Source organism: Canis aureus, chromosome X (assembly GCF_053574225.1).
Source record: "Canis aureus isolate CA01 chromosome X, VMU_Caureus_v.1.0, whole genome shotgun sequence".
Lineage (NCBI taxonomy): Eukaryota > Metazoa > Chordata > Mammalia > Carnivora > Canidae > Canis > Canis aureus.
In genome coordinates, this window is record NC_135649.1 from 108,829,230 (window position 1) to 108,847,141 (window position 17,912).

Consider the following 17,912-nt stretch of genomic DNA (forward strand, 5'->3'; position numbering starts at 1 on the left):
TCTGGCCATGATGCTTATAAAATTGCGGTTGTCTGTTTCTATCATTTCTGTATTTATCAGCTGACATGCTTTTCCTAATGGAGAGCTTTTGCTTCTTGCCCTGTACCTATCTATCTAATCAGTTCACCAAGCTAGGTAGCTATGAACCTAGCTACCTCTTGAACTAATCAGCCTGGGTTCATGAATTATTTTGGAAATTAATAAGTGATAATACAACCCTCAGTACATGCTGCCACTGTCCCAGATTTGGCCAGTGGAAGCCTCGTCAAGCATCTGATCTCTGTGTCCTTTTGAAAGTAGCCCTCAAGTGTTTGAGCACTTCACTGGTGTTAGCATTAGTGGATATTCTGTTCTCACTTTGTGTTCTCTTTGCCCCAGCCCTGGAAGAAGCTATTATTCTGTGGAGACCTAGTTCCTCTGGGACTGCTATTTAGATTATGAAAGCTCCCCAGGTGATTTCAATATGCAGCCAAGAGCAAGAACCACTGGTTAGAGTCCTCTAAAGGGGGATCACCTGTTCCCTCAAGGTGTTTTCTCCTTGTCAGTCACTGTCACCCATTGTCACCTGGAATTAGTGGTACTGATTCATTACTGAGGTTTAGATTTTTGTGGGTAGTGTCACTTGGTGAGTCAGAATTATGTGCAGGTCATTGACCCCAATACCCATAGAATATAGTTCCATAGGCCTTCCCTGCATTTCAACCTCCTGACACAGGTAGATGGTCCCCAGGCCATGTCTGGAGAAAATGCCCGAAGTAACCCTGGAAACAAGATCTGGGGCTTCTAATTTTCTTTTTGACCTTTGTCAATGTTTTCTCTCTTGCAGTATGATCTCAGGATCCTGCCATGTGCCCTAGGCATGCAGCAAGGATCCATTTGATTTAGTGGGTTCCTTGAAAATCTCAAATGATTTAGACCCTTGTAGTCATACTGGTGTTCTGTCATAGGAGGTATGTGATATAAAAAAAAAATAGGCTGTGTGCTTGTTGAAAGCTTTCAGTTGAGCCAAAGACCTTTTTCAACCACTGCATTGTTGTTATATTTTTGTGGTCATTGAATGAATCGGCCTAGTAAAGTTTTCACATGTAAGACCCTAGAAGGCTCTAAAATAGAGTGTGCTGTTTCTAAGGATGGGTCATAGTGCCCTTCTTAGTTTCTGTTCTGTCATTTTTAGAGAGTGTGAGTGAGTATACTTTGTTCCCTCTCCTTCCAACCAGTTTTATCTCATTAAAATATCCAGCAGCAATAGCCTCAGTATCCAGCAGCTGTAAGGAAATGCTCCTGATTTGTGGTTTTTCACTTCCTGGTTTCACATTTTTACCACGTCCCACATGGCCCAGCGAGTCCTCTCTGTAGTCTCAAGACCCATAGCTGAGAGTTCTTAAGAACAGTCAGACATGGGAGGCAGTGGCTCTGGGGCTGTAAGACCTCTGGTAAAACACTCAATCTCGGTGTTTCTTCTTGTTTGTAAATAGGAGGTTCAGTATGAGGATTAAGTGGGGTCATCTATACATGGTGCTTAGCTTCGTGCCATTAGGGCTATTACTTTCAGTATTTAGACACAATAAGTGATCAATAAATGCTAGCTGGTATTGTCTTATTAAACCAAGCTGGTTCTGAATGTAAGGGCAGGAATACATGAGGCCCTAGAGCGGGAATTGGGAGTATGCTTGCCTTGCCATCCCCATGCCTATGTTTCCACCTGTGAATGCATGGTGAGGCACTGGCATTTTGTGGCCATCATACAGTGTGGCAATAAAGGAGAGACATGTCAGATACACCCTGTGACATCTGCCTTATCCATTCATTTTTTGGCAGACCATGTAAGCACACACATTTGCACGTATATCCATAAAACTTATGTTTGTTACTTTTTGTAGTTATGTCTTAGAAGCTAAGTGGTCCTGCCTAGAAGACACACACAGGGACAAAGGATGGTGGCAATGACCGTCACATGAAGGAGGAAAAACATATGTTCTCTCCTCTTTCTAGTTGTTCTAATAGTGATTTGTATGGTTGGCCACGATCAGCAAATGCATTTAAATTTTCTTTCAAGACTCAGTTTATCCCATAGAAAAAAAAAGCCCAAAGTAATGTGTGAAATCTTGAGTTCATGTGGACCGGGCTCTGAGTGTGAATGTGGTAGCTCAAATTCAGGGATTCTAAACCACGGCCTTGGGCAAGTCATCCTAGTGTTTCTCCAGTTTTTACCAGCTATTAAAAGGAGATGACAATATTGTCTATATACCTCCTCAAGGACGGTCAAAACTGACTAGTAAACATCACTGAAATGCCAGGAGGGGGAAATAAGGCAAATGACATCCTTAAAGTCCCTCAAATTTTGTTTGGACAGAGGCAGCTGAAATGTAGTGTCTCCTGACATCAGTCACCCACCTTGAACTGGGTTTTAGATTGGGTAGATCTGGCAAGAAATCGGAATGGTGATGTGCAGAAATTGAGGCCTGGCAAAGCAGCAATCCAGGAATATGGGTGAAAATCTAAGGCTGTGTCACCCAGTGTTACAGGAAGCAGTTAAATACAGATTGCAGAGAACCTGGGACAAGACTTGAACAGAATTGGTTCATCCAGCATTAGGGGACAGCTCTGACTCAGGCTGAGGAGATACTGCTGCTCACTAGCTTGATGTCCTTGAATAAGACATGGAACCCTGATTTTCTCACTTGCTAAATGGTTGCTCATTCTGGCTCCTCTCTTTTTCTTTCTAACTCACGTGGTTGGCAGGATGAGATTGGATGATGGATACCAGAAGTGCTTTAGAGAAGATCACAAGCTATCCCAGCGCCAAAGGGAGTAACTGTTTCTGCCTGGGGTCTGGTCAGGTGGCCTTTACCTTCGGCAGCCTCTGGATACCTCACTGCAGGGCTCACTTTTCCTGATCCTGTATGTTGGTGATGTGTTTGATTGGACTTTATGCCACCAGTGAAGCAACCTTCTTAGAGGCTTTTAAGAAATATCGATTAGTCTGGCAGATGGAAACTAGTAAACGTGTCATTCTTCCTGATACCAGACAGGGCGTTATAGGAATCTGATGCAGAGATCTGGTTCCAGAGAAATCTGATTATTCTGTTCCAGGTCCTGAGTCTGAGGCGTTAGTCTATCCTTGAAGAATACATCACTCTCTCTTTTGCCATTTGTGTAGCATTGGGTTAGATGCTGTTTCTTACAGAGGGTTTTGTGAAAATAGGAAATTACATATAACTGTGTTTCATGATCTCAGCCAACACTGGGCCTTCAGATGTTATTTTCAAATAGCTTTGGTCAGGCCTGGTGACTTCTGTGGTTGTGAGTGTTAGGTTTCAGAGATGTGTCATGTTTACTTGTTCTCTGTTCAGATTTGTATGTGCAGAGTTTGCTTTTAATATAACATCTAGCAAATAAAAGCTCTTACCGATTTATAATAAGAGGTATATGTATGGGGGCAGGGAAGTCACAGGGAGTAGGAGATGGGTGCCGAGATCGCCTCGTTGTCCAGACCTTCTGTGCTAGAATGAGGAGTCCGTACCTATTATAACACAGATTGCTGAATTTGCCTCCTGTTGCATTGGAAGCCATGGAGCCACAGTGGAATTCTTTGCTCTGGAGTACCACTCTTCCCCAATCCCCCCTCCCTGCCTGTCCCACCCTGGGGAGAAGCCAGCTGGGATGGGCCCTCACTGCTTGGGAGAGCCGAGCCCTCCATGGCTAACCCTTGGCCTTCAGACAGTGCAGTCAGCAGCTGGCAGGGCCCAGGAGCTCTGCATTTGTTCTCCCTCAGGACCAGGTGGCTTGTGGTTTTGCACGAAGGTGTGGAGTGTATTTGTATAGTCACCAGAGATGTGATTAGACAAGATATTGATTCTGAACCTCAGCCCCCTTCCTTCTGTTCGACTCGGTTCTTGCCCTAGTGAGATGCAGGCAGAGAAAAATAGAACAGAGAGAACTAGGCCGCTGGCTTTTGAGACATATTGATCAGTGAGCACATCCGATGTAGCAGACCTTCCCCTTTGTGTGATGTCATGCCGCGTGGGGCCTTAGTGTGGCCTGGGATCACTCCCGCAGGGATTTGCTTTCTCTGGGAAAGGACTAGAAAAGGAAAAGAATCACTGTAGGCAGTATCCAAAAAGAATGGCAGCATTTCTAAATGTGTTTCCTTGAGGTCGTTGATCGCTTTGGTTTTCTAGGCCATGTGGTGACAGGAGGGAACAATATGAGGTGGTGAGCCTTGAGCAACAAACTTCGGAGCAATGCTGGTCTCACTTCTCTGCTATCCACCTCTCCCTGGCTTGGGCCGCCACTGCCGTCTCTTCGTCTGTCCCCCTACCCCACCCTATCGTACATACCACATGCATGTTCTTTCTGCCCACAGGGCATGTCTGTGGTGTGGACAGTTGTTTCTGTACCTGAACCAGCTCTAAGCCTGGGCCTCCCAGTTGGGCTCCTCAGGATGAGCGAGATGCTGGAACCTTCAGTGTCCTCCGGTCAAGTGAAGTGTGGTCCTGGCTTTTATCTTGATTTGCCTGGGTTGGCTCTGTGTGAGCAGCCAGGGATCCTGCTAATGGGTCCCCTGGGACAGAAGGGAGTGGAACGAAGTGGATCTGTTGAACCCCTGTGGGGCATTTGAAATGGCACCAAGGGCGGGCTGAAATCTAACTAGCCTTTGCTTATCAGGCCTGAGTTCCAGCATGTTGAAAGGGTGCTGATTAGTAAGAAAAAGGCCAGGCTACTTTATCTTTTCCTTTGCACATTTGGGGAAAATTTCCTCTGTCTTGCTAGCATTAGAAGCAGACCATTCTTTTTATTCTACATCACATCAGCTTTCATTAAAAGTCAACAACAGCAAAATACAAAGCCCCATCCGTGGAAAAGCGTTTAAGGCAACACTGTGCTCCAGCGCTTCAGGGGTGGGGTTTTTGCCTTCTGCACCAACGGATCAGTTTCTCATATCCATGCCTTTCTGACCCAGCAGCTTTTAAAAGACCAAGAAGCATTGCTCTGCTTTCTACTGCCTCTCTCTCTGAGACCAGGGCTGCCGTGCCTCTAGCCATGTCCCAGAGAGCATATTTGAGACAAGTCAGCTTAATTTGCCTGCATGCCTAGGAAGCCTCTCTTTAAAAATCTAATTTTGAGACAAGAGCTATATCTAAATATTTTGCTTTTCCCATCCAGGCGAGCGACGGAGGCGCCGTTGCCAGGTGGCATTCAGCTACCTGCCCCAGAATGACGATGAGCTTGAGCTGAAAGTCGGCGACATCATAGAGGTGGTAGGAGAGGTAAGTGTGCCAGGTGGGTGGGCAGGTGATTTCCTGTGGGCTGTCAGGACCCACCCCTGGTTGACCTTGCTGTGGCGGATGCTAGAGCTTAACAAGACCTTACACGCTATCAGGTTGAGTCTCTTCTCAAAGGAAAGGATTCCCAGAGAGGAATGCTGCCAAGCCCACGAGGAGCAGGTGTGGGCCATTTGAAATTATGGTCTTTCTCACATGGTGTGCTCGGTGCTTCTGGGTTTCCAGTCCACTGCCACAGCCTTTTCTCCTCTGCTTCAATTGCTAGTAGACTCTGGCTATCCAGAGTGACCCTGAGCCATCTCTAGAGGGTGAATTTGGTTTTCATCCTGGGGGACACTGGATTCAAAGGGAAAGAAAAGAAGTGACTCTTATAGAAGACTGGTATGTGATAGGCATGACAAGGTTCTTTATACATGAGCCCATTGGATGGCCTATCACAAGCACTTCAACTTGTGGATGAGAAAAGAGGCTAAAGAGGCCCTAGAAGAGTTAAGGCTGAGGGTTGGAGCCAGGTCCACCTGGCTGGAGACCCTGTTCTCTCCACTGCACCACATTCTCTTATTCCTGCTTGGTCCTGGCTCCCCACACACTGGCACAGGCTTCTCAGGCTCCACTCTCCCACTCTGGGCAATCCTGGACTTCAGACCTGGAACCTGATCATTCATTCTGATTCAACACATGTACCTCTCTATAGAAATACAGTTCTCTGGTAGCTTTGGTTTCATGAGTACCATTTGACCTTATAGAAACCCATGGTTTACAAAAAATAAAAAATAAAAAGGAAGCTAGAAGTCAAGGAGGAGATTAAGTGAACTGTGATGTGGGTCCAAATAGCAGGGCTGATGCTAGCCACCAGATTCCCTGATGCCCCTACAAACATAAAATGAGCATGCGTCAAAGCCTTATTTAACCTGTTAACAAGGGGATGTGCAAGATGGTATGGCTGGCTCAAAGAGAATTGTGGAAGAGCAAAATATTTATAACTAAAAAGGAAAATACTTGATTAAGATTGCTAAGTCAGGGCACCTGGGTGGCTTAGTGGTTGAGCGTCTGCCTTTGGCTCAGGTCGTGATCCCAGGGTCCTGGGATCAAGTCCCGCAATGGGCTCCCTGTGGGGAGTCTGCTTTCCCCTCTGCCTATGTCTCTGCCTCTCTCTCTCTCTGTGTCTTTCATGAGTAAATAAATAAAACCTTTTTTTTTAAAAAAAGATTGCTAAGTCAGATGTAAAACTACACAGTATCCTACAGGGCAATAAACTAACCTTTGAGATTGTCTCTTCTAGGGAATAAGGCGCTTGCATCTCTGGCAGTCAAGATTCATTTTTATTGCTATCTGAACAGAATCATTCTCATCGCTCTTGGTTCTGCCAGTTAACATCCACTTTAAAGGAATCATAAATAGTGAATAGGGTGTCAAACAAAGATATGTACCTCTAAAGAATCAGTTATTGGGACTCCCATTGGCACTGGGAGGGCACAAAGTAACCTCTATTGCCTATTTCTCAGTTTTGGAGAATTTGTATTGACATGTCATTCATTCATCATTTTTTGAGAGAGAGAGAGTACCTGTGTGAGTGGGGGGGAGGGGCAGAGGGAGAGAGAGAATCTTAGGCAGGCTCCATGCTCAAAGTGGAGCCTGACTAGGTGCTTGATCTTACAACCCTGAGATTATGACTTGAGTTGAAATCAAGAGTTGGACACTTAACCAACTGAGCCACATAAACACCCCTCATTCATCTTTTTTTTTATCCCTGTTGCCAAGCAGGACACATAGGAGACATTTGTTGAAAGTTGAATAAATGAAACATGAACAGACAACAGTGTAGAACATTTATGCCAGGGGTAGAAGGACAAATTTCTTTTTTTTTTTAAAGATTTTATTTATTTATTCATGAGAGACACAGAGAGAGAGAGGCGGAGACACAGGCAGAAGGAGAAGCAGGCTCCTCGCAGGGAGCCCGATTTGGGACTCAATCCAGATCCTGGGATCACGCCCTGAACCGAAGGCAGACATTCAACTGCTGAGCGACTCAGGCTTCCCAGAAGGACAAATTTCTTAAGACTGAATCCGTGGGAGAAATTCCAAAGGGAATAATAAACAGTATGACTAATAATTTTTTTTAAAAAAGTTAAAATTTTGGTATAATTTGAAGCAAGTTTAGCTAAAGAAAACCCCAAAAACAATAACAAAAAAACCAAACTCAGAGGACAACAAATAAACATTTTGCAATAAATCATGAAAAGTTATTATATATATCACATATGAAAATATATTAGGAAGATACTGTAACGATGATAAGTGGTAGATAAATCTGTCATAAATACAAGTCCCACAAAGAGAAAGAAAAACCTTTACCATGAAGAAATGTTCCACACTGCTATTAATTAAATAAATGTAAATTAAGATGATAACAGCTCCTGCTTTTGAGAATCCTAAGAAAACATTTTGTGGTAAGACTGTTGGTAATACCGAGAAGTGTGGTAACTTTGTATATCTTTATGATCCTAATATGCAGCTATTTAGCAGGGTATGGCAAGAGCTGCACAAATCTGAATTAACATCCTGTGAGCCAGTAAGCACACTCCCAGGAATTTATCCAAAGAAAATGGTTAACAGAAAAAGAATATGTGAATTGAGTTAATTGCTTGTGATAATGAAAAATAATCAAGAGAGAGAATAGTTATGTGAATTAAGTGATATTATCCAGCTAGAAGATCGTGAAGACATTAAGATGGTAAACCCAGAGGTCTTTAAATCTATATTTATTACAATAATGTGCAAGGTAATTTTCTGTTAAATTCTGCTAACCTGAGAGCTTTTCAACAGCGGGATCTTGTCTTGATCTATCTTTACATACGTGGTACCTGAAAGAGTGCCTGAAACCTAGTATGTACTTTAATAAATGCTTGCTGAATAAGTAAATGAATAAATGGAAGTCTGAAAAGATTTTTTTTTTGCAAAATAAATGAACGATCAGGACACAAAATTGCATACATTAGGACATAGCCATGTAAAATATATCTCCGCACATGTGATTAAAGACTGAAAGGGAACAAGACTTAAAACTGGTTGTGTCACAGAAGACAGTTTTTCCTTTAATGTTGTAATAATGTTTTATGTAATACAAATCAAAATAAGGAAGATTATTAACACATTTCTGGGAGATAGTGCCTGCCCTTGCCTGCCTGTTGGCTGTAGAGAAAGCAGGCATGGATCGCTGAAGGAGAGGAGGGATTGCAGGTATTATTCTTCTTTCAGTGATGATGTAGGACGTCCCTGCCACCTGCAGGACCAGCGTCCTGTTCACTCGCCACCAGTTCCATGCTAGATTTCATGATGGGCTTGCTTCACAGAGGAAAAAGGAAAGATATGTAGCCTCAGATATTTATGTAAAACAAAATGTAAAGGTTGGCCTTTTAAACCATGTTAAAAAATTACATTATCAAAAAATGAATTTTCCCATTATGGCAATTTACTTGTAATATTGCAGATACTTGGCCATAATGTAAAATATGCCTTTTTATAATGGATGTATAAATGCCAGTGGATATTTTCTCATTCCACTGGAAATTAATTAACATCCCAAATCAATAAAAACTCTTCAGTCATAGGGACAGATTGAGGTAAGACCATAGTATTAGCTTTTCAAGACTATGAAACCAATCAGTCTATCGGGCAATAAAAGTATAATAGGTGATGTTGTGTATGTGTGTATAAATATGTTATATTTTTATTGAGTGATTAATAGATTGATCCTACAGTATCCCAAAGCTATACACCCACACAAATGCACACACACCCCTTTCCCTAAAGGAGCAAAAACCCCCAGACAACTCTTCAGAGGATTTTGGGGGTATGGACTGGTTTGTTGAAAAAGGTTGAATCAAGTAGAGAATCAATCGTAGGGCAGCCCCGGTGGCGCAGCAGTTTGGCGCTGCCTGCGGCCCGGGGTTTGATCCTGGGGACCCTGGATTGAGTCCCACGTCAGGCTCCCTGCGTGGAGCCTGCTTCTCCCTCTGCCTGTGCCTCTGCCCCTTTCTCTCTCTGTGTGTCTCTATGAATGGATAAATAAAAAATCTTTAAAAAAAAAGAATAAAAAAAAGAATCGTAAAACATGATATTTTGTATATATTAATTTAATTAGATATATATATCTTATTTAATTAAGACAATTTTATTAAGATACTATGTATCCTAAAAAAGATAATATATATCCTATTTAATTTTGCCATAAAATATGAAAATGTGCATTCATTTGCCGTTTGTCACCATAAGTTCATAGAGTCAAGTTGTTCTTCTTAAATGCAGGTTTGCTGGTTTGAGTTATGTCCTCTCTGCCTCCATGTTGCCTCCTTCATGATTTCCATCACTTTTTAAAAAAATGGATTGACAACAACACAAAGGAAGGAATCAGAGTCCCCATTCCTTCTAAATAAAGTTCTACAGTCCACTGCCCCCAGTGTCTTCTGGTTGTCTCATCCACACCTAATTTGGCAGCAGGTTTTTTTCCTTTTTTTTTTTTAACTTTCACATCGTTCACCATTATCCTTTCTCACCACTGACTTTCTCTTCACACTTACATATTTTTTGAGCTCTGTGACCACATGGTGGTCTAACAGAGCAGTGGGCTTACGTGGGTTTGGGTAGACATAGCCCAACCCTTATCTGGCCTGAATTGGCTGCTAGCCCGGAGAGCTCACCCCAGAGGGGCCCATGCAGATGGCTCAGAGAAGGAATGGGGAATGCAGGGCTGTCCGGGCTCAGGGCACCTGGCAAAGTTACCTTCCTCTAAACAGCATTTAGAATGCTTCTGCCTACTGGCTAGAGATAGTGCCTCTACTCTCATCATTAGGTTCATATTTGCAAACCTAAAGGAACCAGGCTACCAGTTTGAAAGAAAAAATTGCAGACTGAGTTCTTAGATTTTTTTTAAAGAAATCACTGTAAATATACACTTGTGCTGCTTTTGTCCAGAGTGGAAAAGACTGATCAGTGCAGACGGAATTCTAATTATAAGGCCAGAGATGGCATATAGACAAGCTCGTCAGGAGAAATGGCATTTGAAGGCCTCTGGAGTTTCAAACTTGGCTTGTTGGCCTTTTTTTTTTTTTTTTTTTTTTTGCAAAGGGCATTGAAACCTCTTCGTTTCCCTGTCTGTGTTACCTAGAGCCTGGGAAAGGAGCTACTTTTCTTCTTGTGTTGGGATGACCTTGGTGTCAGCCAGTCTCTCTGTGGTGACCCAAGGGATATTCAGAGATTCTAGCTTTTATTTGTTCTTTGTGGTTTGTTTTTGTGGTATTTTTCAGTGGTCCCTAGTCAGGCTCGCTGGAGACCAATGGTCTTAATTTCAGATTTAAAGCCTGACCTGGCCTTAGAGTTTGCAAAGATGGTAACTTGTACTTTCAAGAAACTTAGGCATCACCTCGCACCCAAAACAGTGGGTTTGGTTCTCTCAACTCGAGTTAAATGGGTTGTTGAAATTCTTCAGAACTTTAACTTAATCAGACAACATTTGTGGGTACAGATGGGCAGTTATGATATTGTGAATTATAATGAGAACTATATATAATCTGGTCTCTGGCCCATTTCTGGCACTGAGCTCCTAAAACTCTTGGGCTTTCCTAAAAGAGTAATAGAGGGGTCTTTTGTTATGTTAATGGGGTAACCTTTGAAACACCTAAGCAAAGGAGCCCCCCACTGCTAGTGGAGCCAACAGTAGGTTAGAGGGTTGGACATTTCAGTCCCTCCCACTGACATTGGGGAGGGTGGGTGCTGGAGGTCGAATCAGTTGCCAGTGGCCAGTGAGTCAATCAACCATGCCTATGTAATGAAGCCTCCGTAGAAACCCCAAAGGACAGGATTCAGAGAGCTTCTGGGTTGGTGAACATGTGGAGGTGCGTGGAGAGTGGTGCCTGGAGAGGGTCTGGAAGCTCCACGCCCTTTCCCCGTGCCTTGACCTGTGCATCTCTTCCATCGGACTGTTCCTGAATCATATCCTTTTCTAATAAATCAGTGATCTGGTAAGTAAAATGTTTCTCTGAGTTCTGTGAGCCACTCTAGGAAATTAATTGAACCCAAGGAGGGGATCATGGGAACCTCTGATTTATAGCCAGTGGATCAGAAGTATGGGTGACAACCTGGACTTGCAACTGGTGCTAAAGTAGGGGGTGGAGAACAGAGCAGTCCTGTAGGACTGAGCTCTTAACCTGTGGGATATGGAGCTGTCTCTGGGTAGATAATGTCAGAATTGAGTTAAGTGGTAGGACACTCAACTGATGTCTGAAGAATTGCTTGTTGGTGTGGGGAAACTTCTCTCACCCCCTCCCCACACACATTGGAACTGGGTCCAGGGACCCAAAATAGCAGGTATTCCTCATTTTTTTCTTGGTCTAAGAACTTCAAAGACTTGCATATGAAGAAAGATGCCTTTTGTTTTATGCTTGCCTGAGAGAAGTCAAGGTCATTTAAAAGCTGATTAATTAATTAAAAAAATAAAAGGTGATTAATAGGGGATCCAAGCATACCCAAATTCTTACCCATCAAGGCACCCCTTGCTGTAGAAGCGTTTATCTTTTCAGAAAAAAAGGAGATAGCATTAATATAAAAATTTGTTTATTAGAATGTGATAATCCAAAGAACTGAGGCTGCTCTACAGTCATTTCTTCAAAAAACTTTGGGTGGACACGTCTGATGATGTAATGTGCACAGGTGAGAGAGCATGTTAAGGAAAGGGCAGCCACGATTAGAAGAAAAAGTGATTAGATTAGAATCATCAGCACACAAAATAGACTACAACTGTATAAAAGCAACATATTTGCAAGCTAAAATCTATTTGTAAGAGATTTGCATAGCCATGGGATTTTTCAAATATCTGCTCTGTGGCAAAAGCTGTGTTCGTGGAGATTGAAAGATTTATTGAACAGAATCTTTGCTTTGAAACATGCTCGGTATAGTCAGGGAGCTTAAGATTTGCACAGCTAAGAAGCTAATGAATAACCCAAGATGGTATAAGAGTGGGAAACGCTGGCCTTGACAAAGGAGGAAGGAATTTAAAAACAAAGGCGCTCCCCGAGGGTGAAGAAGATGCTTCCTAGAACAGGAGGAGTTTCAACCGCAGGCACCTGGAAGGTGAGAAGTATTTTGATCATTTCAGCAAGCACAGGGTGTATTGTGTAAGGCGCTGGGCTCGTCTGGAGTGGTGAGGACAGGGTGTTAGTACAGCCTTGCTCTGGAGTCAGGGATGACCTGGGAAGCTTCCAGGGCAGGTGTGGAGTAAAGGAAGCAGAAGCTGGCCAGGCAACAAAATGCTGATGAGCTAAGTGGCGGTGCCTCCCACACTGAACTTTAAAGGAATACCCCCATTGGAAGATTCCTTACAGACAGGTTTTCTAAGATTAACACATCCCTGTAGACAATTTTCTCACTTGGGAATAGTGACGGGACAAAGCTTCAGGATCTTGATTCATCAGAAAGAGGTTATCTTGATGGTTTGATTTACTCTTTGTTCATATTTTCAAGTTGGAATGACAGTAAGGCCTTAGCGTAGAGTCATTTTGGAATTTGGGGACCTGTAGATTAACCTGTAGCTATTTTGAAGGACAGGACTGTCTGTTGCTGAAGGATGTCTAGAAAAGTTCTACCAAAAACCCTTTCCAGGGATCCCTGGGTGGCGCAGCGGTTTGGCGTCTGCCTTTGGCCCAGGGCGCGATCCTGGAGACCTGGGATCGAATCCCACGTCCGGCTCCCGGTGCATGGAGCCTGCTTCTCCCTCTGCCTGTGTCTCTGCCTCTCTCTCTCTCTCTCTCTGTGACTATCATAAATAATAAATTTAAAAAAAAAATTGGGATCCCTGGGTGGCGCAGCGGTTTGGCGCCTGCGTTTGTCCCAGGGCGCGATCCTGGAGACCCGGGATCGAATCCCATATCAGTCTCCCGGTGCATGGAGCCTGCTTCTCCCTCTGCCTATGTCTCTGCCTCTCTCTCTCTCTCCCTGTGTGACTATCATAAATAAATAAAAATTGTAAAAAAAAAAAATATATATATATATAAAAAAATTAAGATTTAAAAAAAAAAAAACCCTTTCCACTGTGAGGCAAATTGTGCATGTAGCTCTGTCTCGTTGGGCAGAGTTTGCTAACGTCTTAAATAGAAATTGTATATGTTTTCTTTAGTAATTTCCCTTTGAATTACTCTGCAAATTTTCCTTTTGAGGGGCCTCTTTCATGTGGAATAGGCTTATTCTCAGAATAATGAGGGAATAAAAAATCACTTTCCCATGTATGTGGAATGTTGTGGCCTTGCCTGAAAGAGGTAATCAGACAATGAAGTACACAGGAATTGGGGGAAAATATTGGCCCAGGCATATAGGACCTAGATAACACTTGTTTCTCTTTAGCACAACCAGCTTTCATGTCCCAAAATCAACAGGGATGGTTATTTAAAGCAACTAAAATGGAAAATAATGTAAGTGTTCATGCCTTCAGGGAGTGGTTCCTTTAAAAACATTTTTTCACCAATTCCACTAATAGAAAAAGATGTTTTCTAGAAAAAATTTGTATTTTTCTGGTAATATTCAAAAGGAAAAACTATGTGTTAGAACATTTACATGAAGTTCTAGAAAAGGTGAAATCAATCATAGGCGATAGAAATCAGGTGGGTGGTTACCTGAGGAGGTAGATTGACTAGGAAGGGGTATAGGGAATTTTCTGGAGTGATGGCAGTTTTCTGTACATTGATGGAGGTGTGGGTTACATGGGTGCATATGTGAAAACTGATTGACTTGTACTGTTAAGATGTGTGCATTATATGAATTATGCCTCGATTTTAAAAACTTTTAAAAACTAAGTATTTCTCTGGTGTTCTAAAAATTTTCAAAATACGTTCCCTTACCTCTCAAAGAAGAAAAGGCTGGTTGGAAATTCTCATTTAATTATATCTGAATAATTTTTTTTCGATCTATAATTTACATAAAACATGGTATTAGTTTTAGGCATACAGCATAATTGATACATGTATAGTATATAGTGTGATCTGATTACAGCAATGGGTTTAATTACCATCCATCATCGCACATAGTTAGAATTTTTTTGTAAGGTCTACTCTCTTACTAGCTTTCAAATATATGATACACTACTGTTAACTATAGTCATCATACTACACATAATATCCCTGGGATTTATTTATCTTAGAGCTAGAATTTTGTACCTTTTGACCACCTTCACCTACTTCACCTACACCCAGCCCCTGCCTCTGGCAACCACCAGGCCTTTTTTTTTTTTTTTTTTTTTTCCACCAGTCTTATTTCACTTAGTGTAATACTCTCAAGGAACTTAAAAAGAAAAAAAATGAAGTACAGGATTGGTAGAAGGAAGGAAATAACCAAGATTAGAGTGTGAGTAAATAAAATCTAGTCTAAAAAGATAATAGAAAAGATCAGTGAAACTAAGAGTTGGTCTTCTGAAAAGATAAAATAGATCTTTAACTAGCCTCGCCAAGACAAAAAAGGGGACACAAATAAATAAAATCAGAAAAGCGGAGAGGTTACAAATGACAACACAGAATTACAGAGGATCGAAAGAGACTATTGTGAGCAATTATCCACCAACAAATTGGACCGCCTAGAGAAAATGGTTAAATTCCTAGAAATAGAACCTATGAAGTCTGAATAAATTTTGAGGAAATTTTTAGTCATGTTAAGGTGTAGGCCTTTCCTTAAAGCTTGACTTTTCCATTGTCCTTTCTGGAAAGAGTGGTAAAACAGCTCTGGGAACAATGAAGCTGACCTCATTTCGCCATGTGCCTCCCCCCACCATGCTTCCCTCACAACTCTCCCCCCTCCAATACATGCCCCCCCCCCACAGTGTGCTTCTGACTGAGGTTTGGGCTACAAAGGGTTAATTGCACATAGAAAGCTATAACAGCCCTTAAATGGGTTTTTCTGTCTTGCTACTCACACCTTGAGGTAGACTTTAGATTTGGTAAAGCTGTTGTTGCATTTCTTAGTACAGTTAACAGGTAAAACCTCAACTCTGATAAGTCGAAACTATTCCAAATAGCTATGTACCTCAGCATAGTCATCTTTGCATCCACAGGCATCCTTTCTGTAGTGCCTTACAAATGTAGCTAATGTGTATAAAATTGGGTGGATGGAAGTGTAGAAATTCACCCTGCTGCTTACTCAGCTTCCAACAGGGCTAAATAGCTAGAGATGAGCTTCTTGGGCCATGAACTCACTTAGATGCTGGCGATTGTGAAGACACGGGAACTGCAGCCTCCTCCCCCCGACAAACTGTTGAAGTGCTTTTACTGTGTCGTTCTTTCTCAAACACTGCCAGGTGTAAGGTACCTATTCCCAGCTCTGGGCTGAAGGTAGGGTTCTCTCTCAGGATGGAGCCCTGGGCTCCAAAGCTGGCTGAGTTGGGCCCAGGGGTGCAGGGTGGGGGCTGTTCTCAGCCTAGAGGCCTGGTCTGCGGCAGGCTGTAGAGGAATGTGTGCTGGTGGGGGAGAAGGTGGACATTGCTTCCCCTTTCTTACTCTCCTTGGAGCAGAAATGCTAAGCCCCTGCTAACATCCATAATCCACAGTTTATTACAAAGAGACACATTGCTTTCTCTCTTTTAAATATAGAAACAAACATAAGCAAGCTTGATTTCTAAGCAGGCTCTGTATGTTCCTTTGTTGCAGGAGCTTCTCAAGCAGTCTTTCTCTGTTTTGTTCACCAGTGAATCTGCTCCCAAGTCCTAGAGCACTGCAGGACAGGTGCTTAATAAATGTTGGTCAAATAGGGAGGACACACAGACCTGGGCTTGTTGGTCCTTAATGAAGAACAGTGGCTAAAGTTGTCCTGTCTTTTGGTCCCCTTTGCTCCTCACAGCGGGGCAGATCCTTCTGTGGCGGAGTCAGGGCTTCAGAGATCCCCATGGAGGGTTTGCCCTAAGGATTTCCCTGCTCTTCATACTTAATTCAGAGTGTGAGGTACTATGCTTTACTCTTTGAATGAATGAAAAAATGAATGAATGAATGAATGTATTTGCTCTAGGCTTCAATGCCCTCATCTTAATACTGGAAGTGGAACTCTAGAAAATTGGTGAAGAGGGATAGTGGGAGGGTAAGGATCTTTTTTTTTCTCTCATATCCCCAGCCTGAATCTTACAACTAAAGCAGCCAGCTGGGATCCCTGGGTGGCGCAGTGGTTTAGCGCCTGCCTTTGGCCCAGGGCGCGATCCTGGAGACCCGGGATCGAATCCCACGTCGGGCTCCCAGTGCATGGAGCCTGCTTCTCCCTCTGCCTGTGTCTCTGCCTCTCTGTGTGTGTGTGTGTGTGTGTGTGTGTGTGTGACTATCATAAATAAATAAAATAAAAAATAAAAAAAAATAAAAAAAATAAACAGCCAGCTATAGGAAAAAATAGTACTGAACAGTTCTCACTGGCACAGGGGCCAGACACCCTGCCACTGCCAGGGTGCCTGTAATGGGAAATGTACCTCCCAGGCAATGAGCCGTGGTTTTACTGCCTGCCCCTCCACTTACAGTGTGGCTAATGATAGACCTGTGCTGTTTCCCTGTTGGCCACTCCTCTCAGACTGTGCTGTGACATTGATATAGGCATCTGGGGGTGTGGTGAGGTAAAGACACCCCTGTTTTCCCAGCAGGCAGCTAACCAATCCCACATATCAGGAGTACTTCCTTCAGGGATCTCAGGCTGGAGCCACTTATTTGGGAACAGGAATGTTTTAGATACTGTCAAACTGAATCAAGTGGAATTGGCCCAGCCGCTCCACACTGTCGGGGATTATGCTAGGGACTGCTCATTTGTGGTCCATGCCCTTGGTTTTTCCCTCCTGCCCTGTGATTCTGGGAGAAAGAAGGTCATTTTATGGTTCCTTATTCAGGACAAGCACAAAGGATCCCCCCACCACAAATCCGGTGACTATTTCTATTCAGGCTCATGGTGAATTTTCCCAACCATCCTAATCCTATAAAAAGCTCCTTGAAAGAATAACACATATCAGTTGAGTTGGCATAGAAACATGGAATGGTTTCAACTGAGATGCTGTTAAATGCCACAGTGTGGTATTGAATAGTCACTGGGACAGTTGTGCCTGGATGTCTGGATTCTTTCCCGAAGATTCTGTGATCATGCAGATATAATCACCACTCTGCAAGCCTGTATCCCCTGAGTTCCCTCACGAAGCCTCCAAACAGCATTCTAGTGGTCTCCATTCCACAGGTTCTGTCGGCTTCCCCTTTCTGGAGTGTCTCACACACCTCCTTCCCTAACTTAGATACATCTCCCATTCTCCTCTTCAAGGCCAACCTTAATTTTGATTTCTTTTTTTTTCTCTGAGCCTTCCTGTAGCATCCCAGATCTGGGGGAGCTTGGCTTTGTGTAACAAGTTAGGTTTGTGCTGAGTCATGGCATTTCCCTGCCTCTCTACCTCCCATTGCAAGTATTTTTTTTTAAGATTTTTATGTATTTATTCATGAGAGACACACAGAGAGAGGCAGAGACATAGGCAGAGGGAGAAGCAGGCTCCCTGTGGGGAGCCTGATGTGGGACTTGATCCCAGGACCCTGGGATCACGACCTGAGCCAAAGGCAGATACTCAACCACTGAACGACCCAGGTG

The 17,912-nt window shown here is 43.0% G+C and overlaps 1 protein-coding gene across 10 annotated transcripts in view; it reads left to right on the forward strand.

Annotated features, from left to right (window-relative positions):
• SH3KBP1 (SH3 domain containing kinase binding protein 1) overlaps positions 1–17,912 on the forward strand; it is a 339,190-nt gene that overhangs the window by 170,998 nt on the left and 150,280 nt on the right. For all 10 annotated transcript variants that reach the window (XM_077889066.1, XM_077889068.1, XM_077889065.1 and 7 more), the window contains one exon: positions 5,167–5,270. In XM_077889066.1, coding sequence (XP_077745192.1) covers positions 5,167–5,270 — 104 coding nt within the window. The remainder of the gene's footprint in view (positions 1–5,166; positions 5,271–17,912) is intronic.